The 26468-nt window shown below is 40.4% G+C and overlaps 1 protein-coding gene and 1 long non-coding RNA gene across 2 annotated transcripts in view; one reads left to right on the top strand and one right to left on the bottom strand.

Annotated features, from left to right (window-relative positions):
• Positions 1-5650, bottom strand: part of NBEA (neurobeachin) — a 539268-nt gene extending 533618 nt beyond the window's left edge. Inside the window, exon 1 of the mRNA XM_067291201.1 lies at positions 5201-5650. Within this exon, the coding sequence (XP_067147302.1) occupies positions 5201-5473 (273 nt within the window). The 5' untranslated portion in view covers positions 5474-5650. The remainder of the gene's footprint in view (positions 1-5200) is intronic.
• Positions 5651-12719: 7069 nt separating this feature from the next.
• LOC106500462 (uncharacterized) lies at positions 12720-25577 on the top strand. The gene is made up of 3 exons (XR_001295415.1): positions 12720-12763; positions 13580-13738; positions 25019-25577. It is a non-coding gene; the product is annotated as an uncharacterized lncRNA (long non-coding RNA).
• Positions 25578-26468: the final 891 nt, after the last annotated feature.

The raw sequence follows: 26468 nt of genomic DNA, 5'->3' as shown, positions 1-26468 counted from the left end.
CACCATCTTCATATGAATCTGGTACCTTCTACTGTCATTTCCAGATACAGCTTAGTGTGGAGACGTGAGTGGGATAAAAAGAGACCAGTGGGACAGACAGTAACTTGGACAAGAACTGCCACTTCCATTTAAGTATTCCATAATACTTAAAATAAAAAATAAAAAACAAAACACCTTTAAAATTCCCCAAAACTTTACTCTTCTGAATAATACTGTCCACCAGCAGAGAATTATATTAGAACTATAGGAAGGCTTCCACCTAGAAAATGGAATTAAGTTCTTGAGCCTGCAAAGCTAGTTCCCCAGGAAGAACAGAGGCCATATGACAGCTGCTTAAGGTCTAAAGACCCACTCTTTCTCAGAGCACAGCAGCATCCAAAGAATAAAAGCGCTTTTCCTCCCCACACAACACATGTGATAGAGCACTGCCACAGGATGTTGCAGCAGCCAAGAGTGTGAGTAGATTCAAAGAACGAAATATCACAAGCCAACTTGAGCTCACAAACTCCCTCAACAGCTGTTTGAGTAAAAGAAGCACCAAAGGAAAGATCAGTCTTACACATGCCCCCTTTCACTCTTCCTCATGATCACTACTACAGAAAGACTGTTGGGCCAGAAGGAGCTCTCACATAATTCAATCCATTTGCTCTCAAGCAGCAAATGCCATTCCTGCAATGTGAAGTGTGACAGAACACTAAAAAATGGCTTACCCCTTGTGATGGGTGACTAACACTGAAGTAGGATGGTGCAGCCAAGAAAATGAGAAGAACTAGGCTGAAGTGTGGGCTGAAGTCAACAAGAACAGCAAGGGACTTTCTGAACTATGCCTGGTGTTTGACCTACTTCTTATAAGCACCCTCTTGCCTGACAAACATATACATACAAAAGAAACAAAGTTCCCCAGATTGCACAAAGAGAACACTGCTGAGCTAAACCTGCATCAGTTTGAAATCTGTTCACATCTGCATCGCATCATCTGTTCAAGATGCATAGGCAAAATGACCAGCATGTATCAGCAGCAGTCACACTTTTTTAGTTTCAGTTGGCCTGCTGATATTTCTTATTTTCCACTCCCACAGAATCAGCACTACGAAACTCAAAATCAAAAACTAAGAAATTCAAACTAGAATAGAGAAACAGATTTTGGAGACAATGCAATTTAGTAGTCATACTTGATCAAAACTGGTCAAACAGACAGTTAAAAAACACATTGAAGGAAAAAAAATCCCAAGATCATTAAAATATTGAAAAAGCAGAGAATTAAGGAAGCAAGACAGTAAAAATAATGAAAGGAAGGAAGGACCATTGGAGATACATTATAGACCAATTAATTAAAACTCTGTGTTGAAATTCTGAAGTAGGAAATAACAAAAATACTCACCTGAAGTCAAACATTTGAAGTCAAACAATGCAGATGGGCAGACTGACCCAGTTCCAACTTAATACCACATTTGCTGGAGCACATGGTGCAAAACTTCATTTTAAACATCAGTCTAACACATTTCAGAAGTACACACAGGTAAAAAGAAGCAAAAGGACTATGGAGAAAAACAACAAGCACATCTACCATAGCAATAACATCCTTGACAGCATCTTAACAAAAACTGACAGAGCTGTTCAAAGAGGGAAGGCCTGCTTATCAGTAAATGCATGGGATTGGTGTCAAACTACCCCAAAAGAGTAATCACTAAGAGCAATTAGAGGATTACATAGTTTGCAAGGAAAGCCTTTTTCAACTTGATGCTTTGTAGTACGCAAGGGCCAATGAATACACATCTCAGAACATGGGGATTCTCATCAAATCCAAGCACCAAAAATCTATATAAGGACCATCACAGAAGAATGCATGATATGACATGGACTTCCCCCAAATTTCTGTAAATTTAAGAAGAATATGATATTCCAGAATATTATGATTAAAAAGCCTTCAGATCACAAAACTGCTAGTATTAATACTATGAAGGTCAAAAGATGTTATGTCTTTTTAAGGATAACTGTAAGCAGTTCACAGGCACTGGCACAGCAAGGGCTGAACCCTTACTCAGTATGTCTTGCACTGTAATGCTAAACAATGAAAAATAATATAAACAACACTAGCAGAGCATGCTCTAGCAATAGATTAAACAAATATATCAGTATAACACCATTTTGAACAGACAGCAATTTCAGAGGAAAAGAAGTGTCACTAAGAAAAAGAAAAGCCTCAAGAGTAACAACCAATCCCATAAAAATGGAAGCATGAACAAGAACAAAACACTGCCTGAGCTAAAAGTGATCTAGCTGTTAACATCTGGCAAAAGCTGAAAATCCAGCAACCTATTAGACATGGAAAAAAAGATTCTGAACACTGGATGAAAGTACTTAATCACCTGGGAGATACAATAAATCACTATGTCTATCAGCATTAGAAGGTAACACATCAAATGGCTCTGAAATGCAGTGACAGAGACCACAATGTGTGGCCACCAAATCAATTGGTTACAAGTAAAAACTATTGAAGAGAAACCGTAAGAGGGAAACTTATCAGGAAAGAAAAGTGAGTATCTGCACAACAAGGGCAAGCTGAAGCAAAGTTTTGTTTCAGGCATTTGCTGCTGCTTGCAAAGCAGAGCAGGAAGAATAAAGAGGAGATTTAAGCTTTACAGAAGACAGCAGAAATTTCAGATAATAATAATAATACTAAAAAAAACCCAGAAATTAAAGTTTGTGATACTATCTGATAATACTACAAGTCAGTGCCATACAGAATTCAGAAACTAAAAAACAATCTACCAAATGGCTTATATATCCAAAATGGTATAGGTTAGATGGGGGCTATTATTGCCAGAGACTGACATACTGTAATATCAAACAAAGATCACCTCTTTAAGCACTGTCCACTCATTATCACACTTGCATTAGGAATCATTCATAAATAGTATAGTATAAAGGTTAAAGAGGAAAAAAAAAAATCTAGTTCCTTCCCCACCCCCCAAAAAAAGAATGCCTCTAAAATACAAAACTGCATTTTATTTAAAGTTGCTATTAAAATCCATAATACAGAAAACATTTAGTAGTTTATGGATATGCCTTCAGCTTTGCTTCATATCTGCCATATTCACTGGGTTTGTTTTATATGCAAGTGAATTAAACTTCAAATACACAAGCATAAGTTTGAGACATTCACGGCACTGAGAAGAAACAGATTAGAAGACACAATGTAACCTCTCTCTGCTGTGGGAATACAGACTATTGTATATTAGAGTCCATCTGTTAAGTAACGACTGATCCAGAATGCAACGCTACTGCAGCAGCTTCCCAACCAGTTTCACATTCATGTATGCCTCCTGATACTGAGAGCACTGTTAAACACACTTGCATTTATTTTTAAATATAAGCATAGTTTTCAGCAATAGCAACTAATTAGTAGTTAGATCTTGTAGCCAAGCACTGTAATAAGCACTTTACATCCTCCAAATTCCAAAATATATTCTAAAACCCTAAAGAGGCAAACCAATGTTCGTCCAGTTGCTGATGTATTAACAATTGGAATTAAAAGAAGCTGAAATATCAGTAACTAAAGCAAAAGGAGAGAGAAAACTGGGAAGGACAAAACATTTTTGTATCAGTCACAATCTACATGAAGCTACTTAATGAAATAACATGTCATTCCCTTATTTTGAGTGCTACTTTTAAAGAAGGGGGTAATAATCTGATAAAGTTATGATGACTTGTAAAATACTTGTACAAAAATATTTATTTACATATCATCTTTCAGTTGGGTGCCAAAGAGCTTGTAGAGAAGAGTGGGAAATATCCACAAGATTACTGTTTTGACATATTCACAGAACTATTAGGGCTTTAACTCTGTGCATCCATATAAGCTATAAATATTAAAATGATCTGACCAAACCATGTCTTTCTCCGCATGCTGCAGCTTTCCCATTCAGCCTGTGCTAGGTCAAATGCAAATAACTGTCAAACAAACAGAGGAATACATCCTCGTAGAGTGCTTGAAAGAAAGATATATTCTCTGCATGACTTTGTATAAAATGAGTATAGGTTAGAAGTGTTAAACTCATTTGAAACAAAGGCAGTTTCAATTAATTGCCATTCAGTTTTGAGCAGTCATTTTCCTATCCTATTTTATATGCAAAAATAGAGGATATTTCATTGACTGAACTGCTTCAAAAGCTTTGCTGCAGCAAATCTTGCATTCAGAAGCAGCACAGAATTGCACATAATTGAAAGTGATTCATTTTTAGATCCACTCGTTTGGCTTCTGTAGGTTCCTCAGGCTTTGGTGTAGGTAGCGCAAAAACATTAAGTCATACAGTCCTGCAGTAACTCTTTCACTCCATGAAGTGAGCAGATGACTAAGGAGCTACATTTTAGTATCCTTTCCTTGTTTCAAGCTATTTACCAGTGTACAATAGTGTTTTACAATGCACAGACCTTTCACAAAATTGGCAACACTTATTTTGGGAACACGAATGTGTTTTGGAAAGCACAACATTATTAAGACATGAGCAACCCAGTACAATACTGCAATACAACTAACTCTTTATTACTGATATTAAGGCGTATTAAACCTTTGCAAAATCTCCCTCCTCCTCCTTCTCCCTTTTCTTCTACATAAAAAACAAAAAAAAAAACAAAAAAAAACCACAACTAGCTCTGAGCTAACAGGGTTAAACCCTTCACACATTTCAGCCACCAAGAAAAGATAGCAGCTCAGGCTGCTTTTTCAATCTTTCACAATTAAAAACAGATACTATATCCACGCCACTCTTCTTCCAACGGAGAAGCCACCAGGTTACAGGGCAGCATCAAGAACTCCAAGTTGCAAATTACTTAATCTCGCTATTTTTTGCGTTGCTGACTGCAGGCGCTCCGCTGCTGCGGGAGGCGGCCGGGGGCCCGGGCGGGGGAACGGGGCCTGCCCGCGCCAGCCGCGCTCCTGCGCGGCGCTCGGGGCGCGGAGGGGCCGCCGCCGCCGCCGCGCGCCCCACGCGCAGAGCGGCGGCCGCGCCGCGCACGGGCACGGAGAGGAGCACCGCGAGTTTGGCACGGCCCGTGGCGGGCTGCAGGAGGGCCGTGGCGGGGCGCCGGGGCAGGGAGGACGAGGGACCCTCCGGGCTCGCACAGGGAAGCGGGTGCCGCCCCGGGGGAGGCCGCCGCCCGCCTGGGCGTCAGCGGGGCGCGGGGCGCGGCCGCTTACCAGGTTGAGCACCGTCTCCACGATGTCCCGGTTGCTGACCTCCCCGACCTGGATAAGCCCGATGAGCACGGCGAATTTCATCCGGATGTTGCGGATCGGCACCGACGGGTTAATCATCCCCGCGGGGAGCACGACGGACCCGGAGCCTGACGGCCGCAGCTCCCCCATCACCGCGACGCCGCTGCCGCCGCCTCCGCCTCCGCCGCCGGCCCCGACGGAGATGAGTCCCACGGGCTGCGGGTCCGGCCCCGAGAGCGGCTTCTCACTCGCCATTTACCCCCCGCAGTTAGCGGCACCTGCCGCCGCCTTCCCGCCCGGCCCGGCCCGGCCGCGCCGAGCATCCACCGCAGGCGCAGCCGGCGGGGCCGCAGGGAGCCGGCCGAGGCGCAGGCACCGTCCCAGGAGCCGCTCCCCCGCTCCGCTATAATGAGCGATTATTATGGGCGCCGATGCCCCGCTAGCCGGAGCCGGAGCCTGCCCAGCCGGGGCCGCCTGGCCGCCGCGGGGCGGGCGCCGCCGAGCGCGGCCGGCCCGGCGGAGGCGAGCGGCGCGCGGAGCCGGCGGCGGCGCGAGCGATCGCCGCTGCCGCTGTTGTTGTGGAGCCGAAACCGCTGCCGCTCACTCCGCCATGTTGCCGCCCCCTGCCTGCGGTAGCCGCTAGGGCGCCTGCGCCAAGCCCGCGGGGGGGAGTGGCCGGGCCGCGGCCCCCCCAGTCGGCGGGGAGACAGGTGAGCAGGTGCGCGGGGCTGCCGCCTCCCGCCGGGGCTGCCCCGCTCCGCTCCGCAGCGCGGAGGTTACGCAACGCCGGCTGAAGCGACAGGGTGGCGCGCGCCCGCCCGCCTCGACGCGGGGCCGCCCCCGGCCGCCCCAGGGCGCCCCCTGCCGGGGGGGAAGGGAGGGCAGCGCGCCGCCGCCGCCGCCGGGGCGCGCTGCCCGCGCGGGGTGGCCGCGGGCCTCGGCCGCAGCGGCGCCCCGCCGCCGCCCCGGGCCCTGGGCGCCGGGGGCTGCCGCGCCGCCCTGCGCGGGAGGCCTCGCCCCCGCCGCCGCCGCCGGCTCAGCCTCGGCCTCCGGCCTCTGGCCTCCATCGCGCGGGTCCCGCGCTGGTGCGGGCTCAAAGGTGCCTGGGTAGGATCCTCCTGTTATCCTTCTTAGCAAGTTGAGTCTGTACGAACTGAGGGAAGTTTTCGGGTCGTCAAGCTGCAGCAAGGATTTTGGGGGTTGTGGCAGGACCCGAGCTGCGACCCTCGTGGGTTTGGGGGCAGAAGGGAGAGACCCTGGGCTGTGCCTACCCCATGGCTGGCGTGCTGCTTGCTCCCGGTAATGAGCATTTTTCCAAAGGTCTTACTAATATCTGTGCTTCAGTTCTCAGTTCTGTTACATGGGGAGACGTCCAGGCAATAGGAGTTTTACTGAGCCCTTTGGTTTTGATGAGGCCTCATGGCAATGAGGCCCATTTCAAGCCTCTTCTGTATTACAGCAGAGAGATAGAAGTGCCTTTGATATGTTTTGAGGGAGCTCGAATTATTCCAATAACTGTTTGAATAAAGTTATATGTATTTTCTCTGTATGTGCTGGACCTAATCCACCCCTATTCAAAAACATCTGTCTTGGCTTCATAGTGATGATCTCTGCAAGGTTCGGTTTTACAACAAATCCTGTCCCCAGGTCTCAGAATACTATTCATCGTGTCTCTTCTTTAACCCAAAATTGGAAAATTTGACTAGATTGCCAGTCTTCCTTGTAGCAAGCTTTAGATAAAAGATTGACTAAACACTGAATCAGCAGGACTTGGTCACTACGTCCTCCAGGATTAGAGCAGCTGCTCTAAGCTCAATCAAGACCTCAGCTCTCTACCATTAGATACATTAGCTCTACATATTTGTAAATATATCATGTCACATATACTTGGGGTTTGCAAGCTCTGTAGGTAGTTGACAGTGTACATATCCCAAATGTATAGAGATGACTAAGACAGTGAATAGCTGGGAATCACAGAACCAGCTACACTTCTGAAAGCTGCAGAAGGTAGGGAGAAAACCCAAATGATTTGTTATGGGAGATAAAACAAAAAGGTTTTGTGAAAGGAAATTCCTTTACAATTTGTCACCTTGCTTTGGCAGTTTTGTATCGCTCAGGGTAGAAAAACACTTTTAATACTGCTGGAGGGCTTGAAGGTTCCTTTCCCACTAACCCCGGAGCAGAACTAGCAAAACTGAATACACAAGCACTTCTCGTGCTCGGTACCAAGTCACACATCTTATTTTAAATCCCCAAAGATGTGAGGTAACCAGACAGACTTTTGACTGTAGTGGATGAGAAGCTCTTGCAATTGTATTTCACTAAGAATGAGTTCTGGGGGCAGTAACTACCAGCTAGTGGATGATGATGAGCTGATGGAACGGTATGGCTTGAATTACTCTTGTTATCTCTGTCATTGGCTGAAGTAAGTCCTGTTCCAGAAGCTTTTTACAGTATTTTCTAAAAAACATAGGGAAAATCCTTAAGTTGGAATTGTCAATGAAAGACTCCATCGCTTGTTTTACTTTGCCCCATCTCCCATAAAAAACAAAGCCAATTCAAAAGGTAAAACTTTTGAATATGTAGAAATTTTAAGTTTAGTCTACAAATCAACAAATTATGCAAATGTTTAAGTGAGGCTGCCCACAAATCTTCATCTTGATCTGAAAAAAGGAGTATTTCATGTGCTTAATGATCCTGTCTGGTAACTTAGAGTTTGGAGGTTTGTGTAAGCTTAAGTTATTTAATTATACATTTAAATATTTTTGAGAATTCAAGATTACATGCCTCTTTTGCAAAACTGAAACCTTAACCTAAACTCAGTAACATTCACTAAAAAATGTAACACTTAACAGCTAATACTCAGCAACTCTCCCCTTTATTTTTCCCATCTGCATATCTATTTGGCTAGGGCATGTCGCTGCAGATAGTATAGCTTGTTGGAAGCTATGTTTGCGCTGACTGGTTGACTGGCTTTTTGTTCTACTTCATCAGATGCCTGCTGCCTGATAAATAGCTAAGGAGCTAAGCTTTTCTACTGGTATGTATATTAATTTGGATTTCTAGCCACTCATCAGCTTTTACAAATCCCAGAAGTGCTTTGTAACGTTGAGATCCACTGTTAAATTTTCTTGAAGTTTGTCAATAGGTTGCTGTTTGTGTTTGTGATGGAACAGATGGACAAATAGCACAATCACATAAGCTTCCTCTCCCTAGGAAATGGGGAAAACAAAATACAGCTTGATATCTGTTTTATTATCCATTCTATATGTCACACTATTCATGGAAGATTCCATAATTTACACTTGTACCCAAATTTGGGGGTAATACTTGTTCACAGGTATTATATACACAACTATTGATACATTCCTCCACATTGAATTTCTGATGAAGTTGCAATCCTGAGTTTGTTTAGAAGTTGTATTTGTGAAATCTTTCATTATATGATTTCCAACTGAGGACTTGGACTAAATTAGAACTGGCTGACAGTCATTTTTGTCTGCTGAAATTATATAATATACAGTACATAATATAAGGAAAAGCTCTTATAAAGGAAGGATTCCCAACATTATGTTTAATATTAGAGGCTTCCTTTAATTCTTAAAAACTGTATTTGGTTTTACAAATTTTTACAAAATCATGTTCTCATTATTTTTCTAAGCTGAAACACTTTAGAATAGCTGTCTTCCCTAATCAACAGTGTTTGGTTTTGATAAGCAAACTTTCATTGGAGTGAACCATTCATCAACTCATGTGAATGTTATTGGAGCATTGGCATTCTGAAAGAGCAACAAATCTGTAATACTAATCTCAAGCCTGTACTAATCACAGCTCTGGTGTTTATTTTCTTCCATTCTAACACCTCATCAGATTGAAAATTAATATAAGAGTATGTATACTAGAAATGCTACAGAAAACGATTCATTTCTTTTCTTTAAAAAATTCTGTTTCTCTCCTTTCCTTGATATTGACATATTCAGTACAAAGACAGTGTGAATTTGTCAGTGACAATTCCATTCATGAAGTGGCTAACTGGGTCCCAGTCCAGCAAGGTGTTCTGCAGTATCAAATATCAGTATTTGCATAGATTATAATCATTTTCAATTCAGCTTGCAAGATCAGTCATTGACACAGGGCTGGATGTGGCAGGAGTTAGTTTGTATGGAGGATACTTTGTTCTGCACATTCCTCTATCCTTCACAGAGACAAGCCTGATGCCAGGATATGATCTCATCCCTTTCTGTACCTTTCACAACAGTTGTTCCCCATTGAACTGAGAGAAAGCAATGCCTTTGCTCCTAGAGCATACCTTTCCATTATTTGTAATAGAAGATGGGAGGCTTCTTTCATGATATTCTTGAAATTTTCTCAGCCTGTACTCCACAAATGCCAGAAGATGGTCTCAAGTATAACTCCAAAGAACAAAGAAAAACACATATATCCATGTTCCTGTGCTTGCAATAAACAAAATGGGTGGGTGAGAAAATAAAACTAGAAAATGTTTGAAGTTTTACCTCAATGTTTATTTGAATTGTAAAATAAATTAATGTAGCAATACTACAGAAGATTTGGGGGGTGAAAAGCTTATGTAGTCATTCAACTGAAAAGACTTGGAAAAAAATCCTAGAAGACAGACTCTTGGCTACAAATAATGTTCTAGAAGACAGACTCTTGGCTACAAATAATGGATCTGCTTAAATGAATAAGGTTATTTGGTACAGGTATATATTTGCTTTACACTAAATCTTGGAAAAAATAATGATGTTTTGAAATGGCTGATGTAGATCAGGACTGAGCTATGTTTAAAAGACAGAATTTTCATTCATCTGCTGCACTAGCATCAAAATGCCACTTGCTTTACCATGTCCATATGAGGACTCCTGTTGTGTTTAATTAGACTATTCTCATGAGTAAGTGTAATGTGATTTGTTCCTGTGCCAGGCTCAGGAAGTGCTATTAGCCCCTTTCTCTTGAAAAGTAGGATTTCTTGTAAGCTTAAAATAAAAAGCAAGGAAATACAAACTGAAAGGTTATCACAGCATCTAAACTTACCCTGCTGTGTATATGTATTGCACAAAATAGTTCCATTCACTGTTTTTAAATTTCCCCACAATAGGGTGCATTAAAGCAGGAGTAAAAACCTGAGCTCAGAATTTCCTTGGTACTATAGCTTTAAACATTTTCTACTTGCTCTCTCTATAATTCCTGTTCTTTAGTCTTGAAACAGAAAAAACAAGAAATAAAAATATCTTGTATGTACTTCCAGTTAGAGGCAAGTTTTCTCATACCCTGTGCAATTTCAAAAACATTGTAACAGGCCTTCCAGGGGGATTATAAACATCTCAATCATGGTAAAGCATATGAAGCCAGTGTGTGTTCACTAAGATATTTTGATTTTTATTGCAATAGATTATCCACATAATTCAGTTGTGATTTAAAAAACTTGTAGCTAACAATATCTATATGAAATTGATATTATTCAAAATTAAATTTCTCTCTGTTTTTCTATCTAGTAAAAATAAAATAGACATTATGTTTGTTGTAAATATTACTACTAAGAGCTCCTTAAATGTAAGCTTTTAGAGTAAAAAGAAGGGATAGTCTTGGAAGTAGTTAAATAATGACCAGAACCACTTATACCACTTAAATATAACTCTTTTAATTTTAAATGAAAATATGTATTCTAATTGTCATTTTCTGCTAAGTGGATATGGTATTATGGTATGGTATTATGGTGTAATCAGAGTAAAAGGTGCATGCATGTAAATAACAGGATTCAACATTGTTACAGAAAGCAGACAGCACAATTTGTTATGATAACGCGTAGCTCTTACGTTCTTGACTCTGAAAGGGTTTGTTCTGTGATTGATCCACCAGTCTTGCTTTAAAGCCATCAGTTTGAGCTACTTCATCAATTCAGCCATTTTATTCTTTTTTTATTATTTTATATATACTTAACCATAAGAACCTTTTAAATACTGAAATGACTACAGTTGTTTTTAGTATTGAGGTGACCTCTTTGTTGGACCTCTCCATAACTGATTTTTATTGTTGTTGCTGTTTTTGTGTCACCTTGATCTGTAAATGCTTCAGTCTATATTGTTGGCTCTTGTATAATGGGGATTTCATAGCTTGAGGACCTGTAAGTATCTATTTTCTGGACAACAGTATGCACCTTAAGAAAAGTTATGTTAGTCTCTCATCTCTAGTATTCCCTACTCTATGTTAAGCCTCCGTTTGTCTACTATGTGCCAAGCTGTCAGCTAACTAACAGCTAACCTCTGAAGTTATTTTCATCTTTTTGAAGTTCCATCACAGTATGGGCAATTCACAAGGAAATCAGGCCATACTACCCATTGATAGTTCATTTTTTGCAACTAGATTTCTGTGAGCTATATTTAGAAAAAAATAGTTTTCCTCATAACCTCAAAACTGTAAATAGGGCTAAAAGCATGTGGCTCTCAGAAAATGAATTCAGCTCTCTCAAAATGATACAAATATGCATTTTTCTGAGTTTCATATATAAAAGCTAAATTATTGTTACTTCTAATGTTTTTCTTTTAATGTGTTTATAGACAATAACTTATGATGGAAAGTAAATTTTGGTGAAAACATCTGCAATAGTGTGACAAATTGATCATTGCTATTATATCTGTGTATTTATCGAAGAAAAAAATAAATTTATTGGCAAGTGATGTTTAGTTTGTATGCTTCTCCATGTTTTCCATGTTTGTGCTTAAACTACTTGGAAGCAAATAAATACTTAGAGAGAAAAGATGCTGGTCACAGACCTTTGTCTAGATATTGCAGTATGACCAACAATGGCAGACAAAAATTATAGCAAGCTCTCATATCTCATTGCAAGCATTTTCCCAAACAGATACGATTAAATTACAACTTTACTGATCTAACATTTATATTACACCAAGAAATAGAGATGGAAGGACGGTTTAAAATTGGTAGTCTAGTTTATGTCAACGATGTATATATATTTGAAGGTCTAGTTTTATCATCTATAAATACTTGACAATTACCGAAATATCATTATCACCAGGATTCTACAGCAGCTATGAGTATTATCTGACATTGTCTTCCTAAGATATATTTTAGCTATTATATCCGTAACTTTAGAAATAGTTAAAAAGAAAACACCCAGCAAATCAGTCTTTATTATATTCCTGCAAAGCAATTGACTTCAGTGAAGTCTCATAAATGAAACTAAGTGCAGGATTTGTCAAAAGTGATTTGTTTGGTTGCTTGTTTGCTTACATTAAAAAGAAAAGAATGTGTTATTCAGGATAGTTCCTTTCTCCTCTCACATCCATGGCAAAAAAAAAAAAAAAAAGCCATTTATGAAAGAGTCATGATACACAAGTTCCTTCTCCAGCTCAGGTTCTAAGTGTTATTTTGCCTTACTTTCAGGATTACCCTTCATGATATTTTACTGATTTTGGCTTAAACATTTGGATCTATGACTATAACAGAAGGGATGTGATGAACAGCAGGGAAAAGGACGTGTTTTTGTATGTTTACAGTTGCACGGAGGTGAGTCAATATTATTCTGTCATCTTCATTCCAATAAGGTTTATGTTTAAGGTCATGCTCTTGAATTAATTGTTCTGCATCTTTCCTGAAGTAGTGCTTAAAATTGGGCTTGGTACTTCCATTGAGACCTTACAGTGCTGTGTGGAGTGGAAAGACTATTTCCCATGTGTTGCAAGCTACACCTTTTATAGAAAAAATACCAGTGGTGTTTGCTTTTATTGCTGCAACCTGACATTGTTGACTCTTACTCAGCTATGATCCACTGTTGCCCCTGGATCCTGTCCTACAGAAGTACAAACAAGCTGCATGAGCCACAGCCTGTATTTGTGCAACTTGGTATGCCTTCTAAAAGTAATACCTCACACTTGTCTCTGTTCAGTAACATCCTGTTTTTTTTCAGACCATTCTTACAGTTTGTCAAGATCATTTTGAATTTTAATCTTGTCCTCCAGTGTACACACAGTCCCTTACAGCCTCATGTTGTTTGGAGATTTAATAAGCACACACTCTGTTCCCTCATCTGGGTCATTAATGACAGCATTGTATAGTATCAAACCTTGGTCACCCCTGCAGAAGCACACATGGCACAACTGTCCATGTGGACAGTGAGCCATCAGTACCTGCTCTTCATTTATCTTAGAATAAAAGTTGCATAAAGACCATGTTTCCAAGTTTTGATTTCAGAATATGGTCTAAGATATTCTCAAGAGCCGTGCTGATATTGAGATGCATAACATAAAATAATTTAGGCTGAAAGGGTCCTTGGAAGGTGACCTTGTCTAATTCTCCCTTCTATTCCGCCCTCCCAACTCCCAGTCTCTAAGCAGGATCAAGTTTGAAGTTAGATGCAACATTGAATGTAGCGCAGATTGCTGAGCGACCTTGTCCCATCACGTTCTGAATATTTCCAGTGATGAAGATTTCACAGCCTCTCTGGGAATCTTGTTCTGATACTGGAACAAGATTATGTTCATGGTGAGTTTTTTTTTTTCCTATGTACTTCACTGAAATTTACCTTGCTGCAACTTTTGTTCATTGCTTCTTGTTTTTTCACTGTGCACATCCAAGGAGTCTGGCTCCATAGTCCCTGTTGCCACCTGTGGTATAGTTGAAGACAACAATTAGCTGTCAGTTAGCTTTCTTTTCTTCAGAATGAACAAACCCAGCTCTCCTGGCCTCTCCTTGTATGTCTTGTGCTCAGGCTCTCTAACCATCTTGGCTGTCTTCCGCTGAACTTACTCCACCAGTCTGTCAATGTCTTTCTTTTCTTGGGAAGCCCCAAACTTGGCACAGTTCTTCAAATGTAATCTCACAGGTGCCAGCTAGAGGAGAATAATCATTTCAGCTCTCACACTGGCTACACTCTAATGCAACCCAATTTGTAGTTAAGCCTACATTGCTGCAAAAGTGCACTGCTTATTCATGTTTATTTTGTGTCCATTAGGCCCCCCAAGGTCCTTTCCTACAGATCTGTTTTCTAGTTAGCCATTAGCCTGTACCATTGCAGAGATTTGTTTTATCCCAGATGCAGGATTTTGCATTTGACTTTGTTGCATTTCATGAGGTGCTGTCAGGGCCCTGAGAGCATTCCCCTCTTCTAGTAGTTTAGCTGGCTGAGTCCAAGGTCAGCTCCTTCACTGGTAAGAGTTGTGAAGGAAGCTAGAAGTGAGGGCCTGCCCCTCCTTTCCCCTGGGAGCTGCTTTTAAGCTGAGATTTTACTGCCAGCCCCTACCCATGCTACAGCGCAGTTTTACAGCAGCTATGTCTGCACCTGATCTTGTACCTCCTTGATCCTGACCCTGACCCGGACTTGCTGGCTTGGCTTCCTGGCTTGATATCAGACATGCCTTGTCACTGCAGACTTTCTGGGTGATCACTGACCCTAATCACTGTGTCCAGACCTGATCCTGACCCTGGCTTGCTGACTGTGTTCTGGATCTTGTCGCTGATGTCACTGCCCCTGCCTGCCTTGCTCCTGGCTCACTTTCCCTTGTGGAGCAGCCTGTCCTTACTGTTCCCTGATAGGTTCCTCTTAGCCTATTGCTCCAGTCTGTTGAGGTCCCTCTGAACAGCAGCCCTGCCATCCGTCTTATCAACCATTCACCTTGGTGGTGTCATTCACAAACCTGAGAGTGCATTCCATACAGTCATTCTGGTCCTTAATAAAGGCATTAAACAGTATCAGTGTAAGAGCCCTGAGAGCATCCCCCTCCTGGAGGCTTAGCTCCCTGGGCTCAGGACCAACTTAGAGACAGTGCAGCTGAGGGCTGTCCCCTTCCTTTGGTGACCTTGGACAGAGTGCTCCCAGACAGCTCTGCAGGAAGGCCTCAGCAAGGGACCACCACCTTCCTATGGAAGCAGCTTTAAGCTGAGTCTCTACCATTTGGCCCCCACCTGAGCTACAGCTCCAGTTGTGTTGTAGCCAAGGATGTGCCTGGTCATGGGTACCACTGACCTAGACCTGGACCCTGACTAATGGACTGACTTCCTGGCCTGACCTTGGAGCTGCCTCATCACTGTGGACTTACCAAGCAATATCTGGGCTGTGTCTGACCCTGATTACCATAGCCAGATCAGCCCTGTTCACCTCGCTCAGACACTATAGAGCCCTTACTGACAAGGCCCCTGTCTGTGCCAGTGTTGCTATCACACTTGGCTTCCAGCTCAGTATCCCTTGTGAAGCAGCCAGCCCTAACTGCTTCCTGAATCAGCCCCAGTATCCAGTCTGGAGGAATGCCACTAATAACCATCCCCCAGCTGGGAGTCTGAACAGCTGACCACTACTCTTTAAGCTTGGCTTTCCAGCCAGTCTTGCACCCGCTTTGTAGTCCATCCATCCAGTCTATCTATCTCCAGTAGTATATCTATGTCCTATCTACAGGATAGATGTCAAAAGCTTTGCTAAAGCCAAGGTATACAACATAAATGTTTTCCCCTCATTCACAAAGCCATCCAAGTCATTAAAGAAGGCAATCAGGTTGGTCAGGCGTGATTTGCTTTGATAAATTTGTGCTGACTGTTCCTAATCATGTTCTTCTCCTTCATGTGCCAGAAAATGGTTTTCAGGAGGACACGTTCCATAATTTGCCTGGGGAGTGAGGTTAGGCTGACTGGCTTGTAGTTTCTAGGATCCTCTTTCCCAATCTTCTTGAAGATGATTGTGACATTTGTGTTTTTCCAGTCATCAGGAATCTGCCCTGATCACTGTAACCTTTCAAAGATGATGGCAAGCAGCCTTGCAATGACGTTGACCAGCTCCCTAAGCAGTACTGCTTGCATGTTGCAGCTTGTTTAAGTCATCCCCAGCTCACTCTTCCTCTACCACAGGTAGCACTTGACTCCCCCAGACTCTGCCACTAGGCGCAAGAACTTGGGAGGCTTGAGAGCAGACCTTACCAGTAAAGACTGAGGTAAAAAAGCATCGAGTACTTCAGCCATTTCCATATTCTTTGTGACTAGTCCCTCAACTCTTTCAGCCATGGGCCTACATTTTTCTTACTCTTCCTTTTGTTGCCAGTGTACCTGTAAAAGCCTTTCTTGTGATCCTTCAGGTCCTTTGCTAATTTGAATTCCAGCTGAGCTTTTGCTTTTCTAATTCTATCCCTGCACACTCAGGATACTCTCTGTATTGCTGTTGAATAGCTCATCCCTGCTTCCACCTCCAGATACACTTCTTTTTTTTTTGCATTTGAGCAAAAATCAGGAGTTCCTCATTTAGTCAAGCTGACCTTCTGCTATACTTGCTCAAGTTCCAGCATCAAGTTCAGGATGGAATTCTTGTGTTTTGAGGAAGTTGTCCTTGAAAATCAACCAGCTGTCTGGGTCTCTTGCTCTTCAGGGCAGCGTCTGATGGGATCCTACCGTGCAGATCCCTAAAGAAGACAAAATCTGCTCTTCTGAGGTCAAAGGTCATTATTCTGCTACTTGTCTTCATCACTTCTCTCCGGATCTTAAATTCCCATCATCACTTGGTTGCTAAAGCCAAGGCTGCCATTGGTATTCATATCCCAAATAGTTTTTCCTTATTTGTGAGTAGCAGGCTCAGCAGATCACCTCCATAGTTAGTCTTGCGCATCATCTGTGTCAAAAGACCATTCTCAATGCATTCCAGAAAACTCCTGGATTGCTTGCTCCCACCATAATGCTCTTTCAGCAGATATGGAGTGGTTAAAGACACCCATGAGAACTTGGGTCTGCAATCACTAGGCTTCTTTCAGTTGTTTAAAGAAAGCTTCATCCACCTCCTATTCTTGTTGGGGAAGTCTGTAGTAGATGCTCATCACAGCTTCCCCTTGTTGACTTCCTCCTTGATCCTGTTACGTGAGCTCTTGACTGGCTCGTTACCCTTTCTATAGCAGAGCTCTGTGCTTTCAAACATCTTGTCTGTGTAGAACAGAACCCCTCCTCCTTGTCTCCCAGCCTACCCTTCCTAAAGAGTTTGTATCCATCTTTTCCATCACGCTAGCCATGTGAGCCAGCCTCTGTGATTCTCAAAAGGTCATCGCTCTGTGACCATAGCTCTGTGACTGTCTGTGACAGTCCTGTTTGTTTCCTGTGCTGCAATGGGCAATTGAGATGCTTCTCATCCCACTTGTCAGTGTGATTGACAGCTGTGATGTTTTCTCAGGGAAAGAGTGAGCCCCCACCCTTATGTTGTTCGAGCTCAGTCTTACAGAGAAGCAACAGGTGCTCCCTGCAGCCCAAGACCTGGATGGCCAAGTCCTCTTTCAGGAACTCAGTCTAGGTCAAGATGTCTTGTAATCCTGTGCAGTCTCAGAAAGAGTGTCCAAGCTCCCTCACTTTTCCCTCTTGCGTGAACTGCTTTGTTGACTGTGGCGTTCCTGTTTCCATGCTGTTTGTGGCATTCCTGGCCGGGGCACTCCCTAGGTGTTAGTTATAAAAGCAGCTCAGCACAGCACTGTTTCCCTCCCGCACACATTAGATGACCTGCCTGGCAGGCAACGTCTCATGTCATTTTTTGTCTCCTGGCTCTGATACACTCAAGGTATAAATGCTAAGTCAGGTTTTTGTAAATTACTACTACATATTGATGAAGGGAAAAACACAACTTCTGGGCATTCTACATTTGTCAATAAGACAGGAATGTTAGAGAAGGAAGTTTTGAAAACTTCTCCAGCAGATACATCCCTAGCTGAAATTGTTCTTGAAAGGATTTGGTCTTTACTGTTCAGTCCTCACAGTCTTTCTAGGACCGCAAAAAAGAGGACAGAGAGAGAATAGTGGGGAGGGGTTTTGATAAGGTAGATTGAACTTCACTGAAGCCATTTGCACACTTCTGTAATGTGGCAAGTTTGTCTTGAGTTTCACAATTATTTACCATTTTCTTCATTACAATATACATTTTTCAGCAACCTATTTGCAAATTTACAAGTTTTTTGTGTGTTAAAGTCCATGAATAACATTTATTTACTAAGATACCTAGTGAACAAAGAAGAGTCTCCAGGAAAGCCCTGCCTTCCAAAATGTGTCTCAGAAGGGCTGTAAAAGTTATTGCAAGATATTCTAATGTATCGTTTGAATATTAGTAGGTGATCAAGCAATTAGGCTGTCATAATACATAAGCACAAGGGAGTAGTTATACTTGCACAGGCAAACTTAACTTTGGCATTTTTGGACTGTAGAATGGACCTTTCTACAGTTTATTTATTATTTGCTTGGGTAAATGGAAGGTAGCTTTTAAGAATATATTAGTACAACTTATTCTAGATAGGACTTTGTCAACTTCTGTTTATTTAAAGTTCTTTTTTTCTAACACTGAAATAACTTTAACCTATTTCTCTTTATACTAACATGAAACTGTAGTATATCACCGGGCTATTTTCCCTACAGTTTATGCAGACCTGGCAAGTAATAACTGAGTTGCAATGTTTGAACAGTGCCAACATTATATTTGATTCTTCAGACTGTCAGTCTCACTGTGCCTTGTACACAGAGCATTTCAAAGGTTTGCGTGTTTAAAGGAAGGGCCCGTCAAGACTCACAACTTTGACTTATTTCTTGGATAGCTATTGTTTTTTTATTACCCTCCACACAGTTCAATTACTTACAGTTTCACAGTTTCCAACTTCAGGTAGACACATCAATGCCATCTTTAATTTCTTTACAGATAGGCTGCAATATATTTGGGTTTGATGTGGCTATGAGGGAAACAAGACAGTCTTTACTTCAGCCTTTAACCTCAGTGTTCAATCTGGATATTGGTTACATGCACAGTCTCTCTTTTCATGGAATTTTTCTCCACTGTTTAACAGAAGAGCCTAACATCATAGCACAGTAGCTTATTCCTGCTTTTTTTTTTCTTTGAAGAATCATCTTTTCCCTCTCCTTTGACTACTTTCTTTGCACATAACACTAATTGTGGGAGCTGATATCACCACAGCTGGGTTGTCTAACCTGTATCTTTATATTTTTGCAGACACAGGCAAAATTATAACTGATTTAATCTTCTAAGATTGCCCTAACATACCTATTTTTTGCCCAGAATTTTGTAATTATTGGTTTTTAAGATGCATAAAACATTTAGATAATCTGTTCATTGCATACTATATACAGAGTATGTAAGCTCATTTGAAGTGATTCTTGGCCTCCTGAAATGCAGTTTTAGCAAGCTCAGACTGAGAAGGCTTGCTTTTCAAACACAGTTAGCTCAGTTTGTGAATGGTTTGCTATATTGATTGGACTTTCATTCTTGCATTTAAAAGCAAAAATAGAGTCATTACCTTATAATCTTCTGGCTAAATGTTTCTTTAGCAAAACTGATAAAAAAAACATTTTGGCTTGCTGATGATCCAAGACATTCTGATAGATATTTCACATTTACTGTCTGTTCGCTCTGCCTTCTGGTCTCAGACCAGTGCCTTTTCAGAAGATAATTTTGCTCCAGCATCCAGTTTCATTCTTAACACAAGCACTACTTTTTGGGGCAGATGATTTCTCCTAATCTTCTTTTTTTCCCCTGTGAGTTGTTTTCTGAAATTCACTGATTGACCAGACCCACTGACAGACTTAGCGTTGTACTCTCCCTACTGTTAAGTCTAGTGATTACAACAGAATGATTTGAATCATCTGTGGTCTTTGTCTCTTTGTACTGTCAAAAGAGAAAAGCAAGTGCCTAACAAAGAGTGACTCTGAAGATCGAATGAGGTACCTCTCTTTCTCTGTTATTTGAGGCAACTACCTCTGTATATAATTGCCTCCAAAGGTGGGGTAAGTGCTCTCGTATTCTGTGTGAAGAACTGCCTAGAGCTGACTGATATGAAACAGTGAATATGAGGGTGCATTTGAATCAGTGCTTAAATCAGGGCTGCACAGTAAGTATCTCCATTCACAGTGAAGTTCCCTTCAGCAGCTAGAACATGGGACTCTCTCTTCCTTGAGAGCCAGCCTCCTCCTCTTTGAACTAAAAAGTCAAGCTCTTTTTGTTTATTCTTTCTACACTCCCATTAATATTACGCTTCTTTCTACATAAAGGTCCAGCACAAAGGATAGGCACTATCCCACTATCTTATCATTCCTGCATAGTGGCTGAGGCAATATCTTTGGAAGTGGGAACCACGAGTTCAAAATCAGGTTAAGAGACTGTTTTTTATTAAGTAGATTATTATGAAAAAAGTGGCTGCTGCCAGCACAACTGTCTGTAAAAGATATAAAAACCAGTATCCACTGTCTCCTCTTTGCCTTTTGATGTAAATGAACCGTAGTAAAATGAACTCAATCTTACCTGCTGGTGATAAACTTGGACTTGAGTGTACCACCTCATAGATTGGACTCATTCAGATGTTTAGATGATGTTGTGTGTTATATACATGTATAAAGTTCAATACGAAGTTTAGATGCCCAAGAGCTGACCTCAGAGCCAGAAAATGGCCCCTGGCTCATTTTATATAGCAGTATATAAAACAGATATAATATATATATAGTAGCTAGTACAGTACCCTTGTTACTTTAGAGAACTCACTATTTCAAGAAGACAACATCACAACTGACAGCATTTCTTAGTTCCAAAATCTAGGAACTTAACAAGATCTGAAGTCTCAGCTGCTGTCAGATAATTACAACCTCACAACTCTTTTTTCATCACCTTTTAGAAATAATTTTCAAGACGTGATTTTAGAACATGAAATCAGCTTGTTACTACATCTGGAAATGGTAAAGTACCTCAAGAATTTCTAGACAAAGCCTTCCAATTCCCAGTAGTTTCAGAGTCCAAAGAGCCTCCAGAGTCTCCAGTCTAGATCTTCAACATTTCAAACATTTTATTTATTGTTTCAAATTCAGGATTGGCATGTTCTCTTTTAATCCAGTGGACTGGTTCTCTGCTTTCAAACTCCCCCATCCTTATATTGTAGCATAGACAGTTTGTACAGCTTGTGGTATGTATACTCCACCAGCAAGCAGAGCACTGCCTTTAAGTTGGTACTTGGTCATGGTCTATTTATCAAGGTTGCTTAAAGGACTCAACTTTCTACTTGTACTTCTCAGGCTAAATGCTGAATTCCTGGATTAGCAGATCCTCAGTACCTATTCTGTTCTTCACTTTTCCTTGTAGACTGATTTCCTGGTGACTCAGAGAATAAAGAAATTCCTGAGCTCATAGTGGTTCTTCCTAGACAGATTTCCATGAAAGCATGCAGAGGCTTCAGTTTAGGTTCTTCACTGCAACTTTTTCACCCCCAAATTAATGAATCCCTCCCTCAATGTCTTTTCCTACACCTCCTTCTCAAGCCAAAGCACAGCTTTACATCCTGGATGTATTTAAACTGATTTTCTTCTTTCTGGAGAGGTCTAGATTAGACTTGCGATTACATTTCCACCAAAACTGTTGGTGACATTTTCAGAATGGCAGGTATCTTCAAAGAGTCTCAGTGGGCTTCAAACAACATATGTTCATGCTGTTTTAATGATGAAGTATACCCTAGAATGTATAAGATGTTATATGAACTGAACTCATACAATTTCTGCTGCAATTTTTTTGAAAACATCTCTATGATTGAGATTTGTAACAACAATATAGCATTCTGTCTGTAATTTGATACCACATTGTGCTATTGTGCAATCCCTTACACAGATAAAAGGTTTGGTAGAGAGCTCTTTCTGTTGATACTACAGAAGGCCTCTTACTCATCTCCACAAATAACACTGCTTGCAACTCACCAAGAGTTTCTACTCTGTCAGAGAAGAAAGAATAATTTATATTATTCTAATTAAGCTTTTCAAGCCCGTGTTCTGTCTTGACAAATTGGAGTTCTGACAATTAGGAGTTTTTATTATTGAATAAAATGGGAGGCTGATAAAGTTGCCATGCTTTTTATTAGTTTATTAAACAGGAATTATATTTCTCATACCTGGGATACAAATGCACAAAGAGAGTGGAATCTTTGTAAACCCCGCATCCCACAGAACCAGTTACTGCAAGGTAAGCAGTTTTTTGCCTCTCCAAACATTACTGAGCATATCCAAAGATATTATTCTCTACATAGCTATTAGAAAGAAATTTAAGGACAGATTTTCAAATATGGCCTATGTTTTAGAGTCACAGGTATTCATGATAGTGCTTTAGGTGATTTACTTGTCTAGACACAACACAATTGAGCAAAGAACTTAAAAAACATCATGAAAATCCTTTAAATGCAACAATTTCCTCCAGAATACACAGAATTCTTCATTGCCATCAAAGTGCTGAATGTTCTTCCTGGCAGAAGAAATACCATATTCATTTTCAACGTCTGTTTTTCTTGTTCTTATTTATTCCTGTGATTTTTTTTTCCAGATTTATGGCTCTAGCTTATTGCATAACTCAAATGTCAATGTACTCTGCACAGATGACTACTATTATATGGCTGTTACATACATTACAGCAAAGAACCATTATATTCTTTGTTGATATCTGGTTTATTTATATTTATTCATAACAAAAATATGATTCTGAACCACACAAATTGTGCTTGTGTCTTTATAACAAGTATTACTGTCACTGTTACTGTTATTGCTAAATTCACCCTTTGTCTTCTCTTGTTTTCACTTTTTGTAATACCTGATTGTAGTTTTTGTCTTTGACCAAATTTTAGGATAGTCAGGAGAACAGTGTTTTTTCCTTGCTTGTACAATGTAAATGCGACAGGACCCTGGTTAAAAGTGTGGTTTCAGTGTAGTACTGCTAAGTAACTAATACTATCTTTAAAACATGCTTTTTGTCAAATTATAAGAGAAATGATGCACTGAAACAAGTTATCGTATGTGAAAACAGGATTTCTCAGCTTATTTATGAAACCTGCTGTGGGAAAAGCACTTTTAATGAATCCAGAAGAGAACATAGGGAAAGCTAGAAATTTGCTTATTTGACTGAGAATTTCCACTAAATCATCAGTATCATTTTCTCATGTTATAATTAAAGGGACGGAGGAAAATTAAAATAAATGAATTTAATATTTAGATTGTATGTTAGTGAATGTGCTGTTGAAAGCGTATGTACAGACAGGTCCTAATGGAGGGTGGTGCTGTGCAAGTTGTGTCCTAAATATTTATTGATAATAGTGAATCTATAAATCTTTGTAATACAAGATGTTATCACAAGCAAGTGCTAGGTTAATACAAAGCTAGATAGCTGTGTTCTGTCTGAATTTCTATCTGTCATCCACCTTGAAAAAGCAAATAAAGTCTGGAAAAAAATGACAGAAAGGTATCCCTGTGCTCTTAATCCTCCTCTCCTCACAAACTCTAAACTGTCTTATATTAAGAGCTAGATTCTTAATTTATATAAATCAGCTTTTCAATGGAACTTCACTGAAATCAGTGTCATATATTGCAGTGGATAGGAATCTGGTCCAAGAGTTTTTCTGTAGTAATCTGATAATACAAATGTAATTAGGTGATAAAGAATCTTGAGGTGTCTTGAGTGTAAACATTAAACATGGATCACCTGCAGATGTAATTTATGAGCATAACTATATTCTAAGACAATGCCTTGAACTTAGCTAGAACACTGACATAAAAAAGAAAAGCAGGACTGAAAAGTCATTAACATTTCTCTGAGTAATGTTAGAGTAGAAATTCTAAGGCCAGATCATCAATAACAGCAGGAAGAAAAATCTACAAGCAACAACTGCAGCACCAGGAGCAGCACAACATTCCCTTTTCATTTATTCCCTTTCCAGGCCCTACTAATACATATTTTTTCCGTTACAATGTCAATACTATTGTGATAAATTTTAGCAAAATGGAAAATCCTTGGGTTGTGAAGTGACACTGTCTGCTTTCTTTTCCTCTGGTACTATACTAAATAATTAATAAATGCATTTATTTATTGAATTATTAAGCTACTTCAGCATGTCTAGCAGAGCGTAAATGTTTCAAAGACAAAAACAGTAAGTTAAACTTGGACAGTTAGCTAGGAATTGCTCATACAGAAAACTCAACATACCCAAAATATTTATTTACGAACATAGGCATTTTTTGAAATGCTGCCTGTTATTTCTTTTACCAAGAACAAATTTTAATTTCCTCTAAGCTGAGCCTCCAAAAGATTAGATTTAGAATAAAATTTGCTCAAATGAATGATGAATTTCCCTCAAAATGAAAATAGCAAAACAAGGAAATGATTTAAGCCAACATTCACATCCAAAAGATATCAATTTCCAAGTATTAGTCCATAGCTATTGATTAAACCTTGTATTCAGTGCACACCTGGAAATCCTCATATGTTTGGTACCAACTTTCTAAGTATATATTTTAAAATAACTTATCATTAGCTATAATAAGCCTCCTACAATTTTATTGTCTACACATAACATACAAAAGAATAAGAGAAAACAATGAATATGCATTATTTTAAAAAGAGAGAGCTTCAACTACTTCTCACATACAGACTTCCACCAGTACTTTGTGTACACATTAGAGGTGGGATTTGTCTTGTCTGACTTCAGATACCTAAATCTTTTCAGCCAAGGATGCAGTCTGACAAGCATTTCTTTTGCTGCCAGTGCTGGCTTGAACAGGTGCTATCTTTACTGTATGCTTCTCTCTCCATACTATCACCTGAATTACACTAAAACCTTTCTTTGTGTATCAGTTATGACTGTTGTTAAGCTGGAAATGCTTTTGAAATAAACATTCATCAAATAATGGTTTGCCTCAAAGGTAGTCACCCCATGCTCCTTCTGTAGCAGAAAGAAACAGGCACAATCAGAAGACTACTCATCACCTCTGTTTTAAAATAAGATGACTTGCTCTTTGCAGGTGTCTGTCTCTCTCCGTTGAACCAAATGGGATGCATCCCATGGTGCTGAGGGGGGTGGCTGGTGTCGTTGTTCCGTCACCACTGAAAGGTCATGGAGATTGGGGGATGGAGATTCCTGATGGAGAAAGGCTGATGTTACACTGGTCTTCAAAATGGCAAGGACAATCCAAGGATCTTCAGAAGTCCCTGAGAAAATCAAGAAGCAAGTCTGCTTGGAAGCTATTTCTGGGCACACAAAGGAGAACATGGTGACTGGGAATGGCCAGCGTGGATATGCTGTTGGTAAATCACACCTGCTTTTCAGGACCTGACCGGACAAAGCCCTGAGCAATCTGGTCTGAATTCAGTGTTGACCCTGCTTTGAGCAGGAGCCTGAACTAGAGACCTCCCAGGATCACTTCCAGACTGAATGATTTGTTGATTCTATGCTAGTGACTGTATTTCAGCTGAGGAGGAAGATGAAGGGAAATACTGTCTGAGGAATTATGATTCTTTACACTGTTTGATCCTATTTGCATGAAGAAAATGAAGAAGTACTTTAAAAATTCAGGACACATGTATACAGTAATTTTGTCTTGATATTTACAAAACTTTAAGTAATGTCAAATTATTCAATACTTCCCAATAAATACTTTGGTTATACTCATAAATCCTCAGAAGAAGAAGCCAGTGAAAAACTGTATTTCATGTTGGCTAACTCTTGTGTGCTTTCATTTGACTGTTCTTAAATTAGTCCAAGGTAGTTTGTGAAATTTCTACTTAAAAAATAAATTAGCTACTGGAATAACTTTTACTAAGAATAAGGCAAAGGTCAAAACTTTAGAAAAATTGTGTTACAGTTCTATGGTACTTTTTGCTGACAACAATTATGTTGTAGTTGCTGTGCTTACAATATGTAATTTTGTATTTCTGCCCCTGTGAATTCATTTCCAGAAAAAGAAATTTAGCTCAGATTAGGTAAGATCTCAAAACAGATATTTATGAAATAGTTTTATAAGCTTCACATTCCAGCTTTGACATAATTTACAGTTTATTGAACTAGTGAAAACTAAACTTAAAAAATGTGGAAATAAATGAAGAAATCATCTTAAGGGCTTGCGTATGCCAGTATGTCCAAAAGTTGGTATCCCTAGTTAAGCAATTAAATCTATATTTAGGTAACTGTGAGCAAAAGTCATTAAAGTCATCTCTTCTAGCTTAATGTCTAGAAGCATAACCTCTAAGTCTGGGCCAACCAGTCACCATCTGTTCTATTCATATTCAACTGAGAGAAATAACTATTTGTTGAGAGTGGTATATGCAAGCTTTCTTAGATGCCTAGGGATGAGTTGTATAGCTTACTGGAGATGCATTCTGTCCATTAACTATAAAGAACATCTGTGGTTACTAGCTCTGACTGAGACACCTTACTCTTGGTTGCTGAAGCTACAGCAGATTATTTGTACCGCA

The sequence above is a fragment of the Apteryx mantelli genome, chromosome 1 (genome assembly GCF_036417845.1).
Source record: "Apteryx mantelli isolate bAptMan1 chromosome 1, bAptMan1.hap1, whole genome shotgun sequence".
In the NCBI taxonomy this organism is placed as follows: domain Eukaryota; kingdom Metazoa; phylum Chordata; class Aves; order Apterygiformes; family Apterygidae; genus Apteryx; species Apteryx mantelli.
This window is presented reverse-complemented; position numbering and strand designations above follow the sequence as displayed.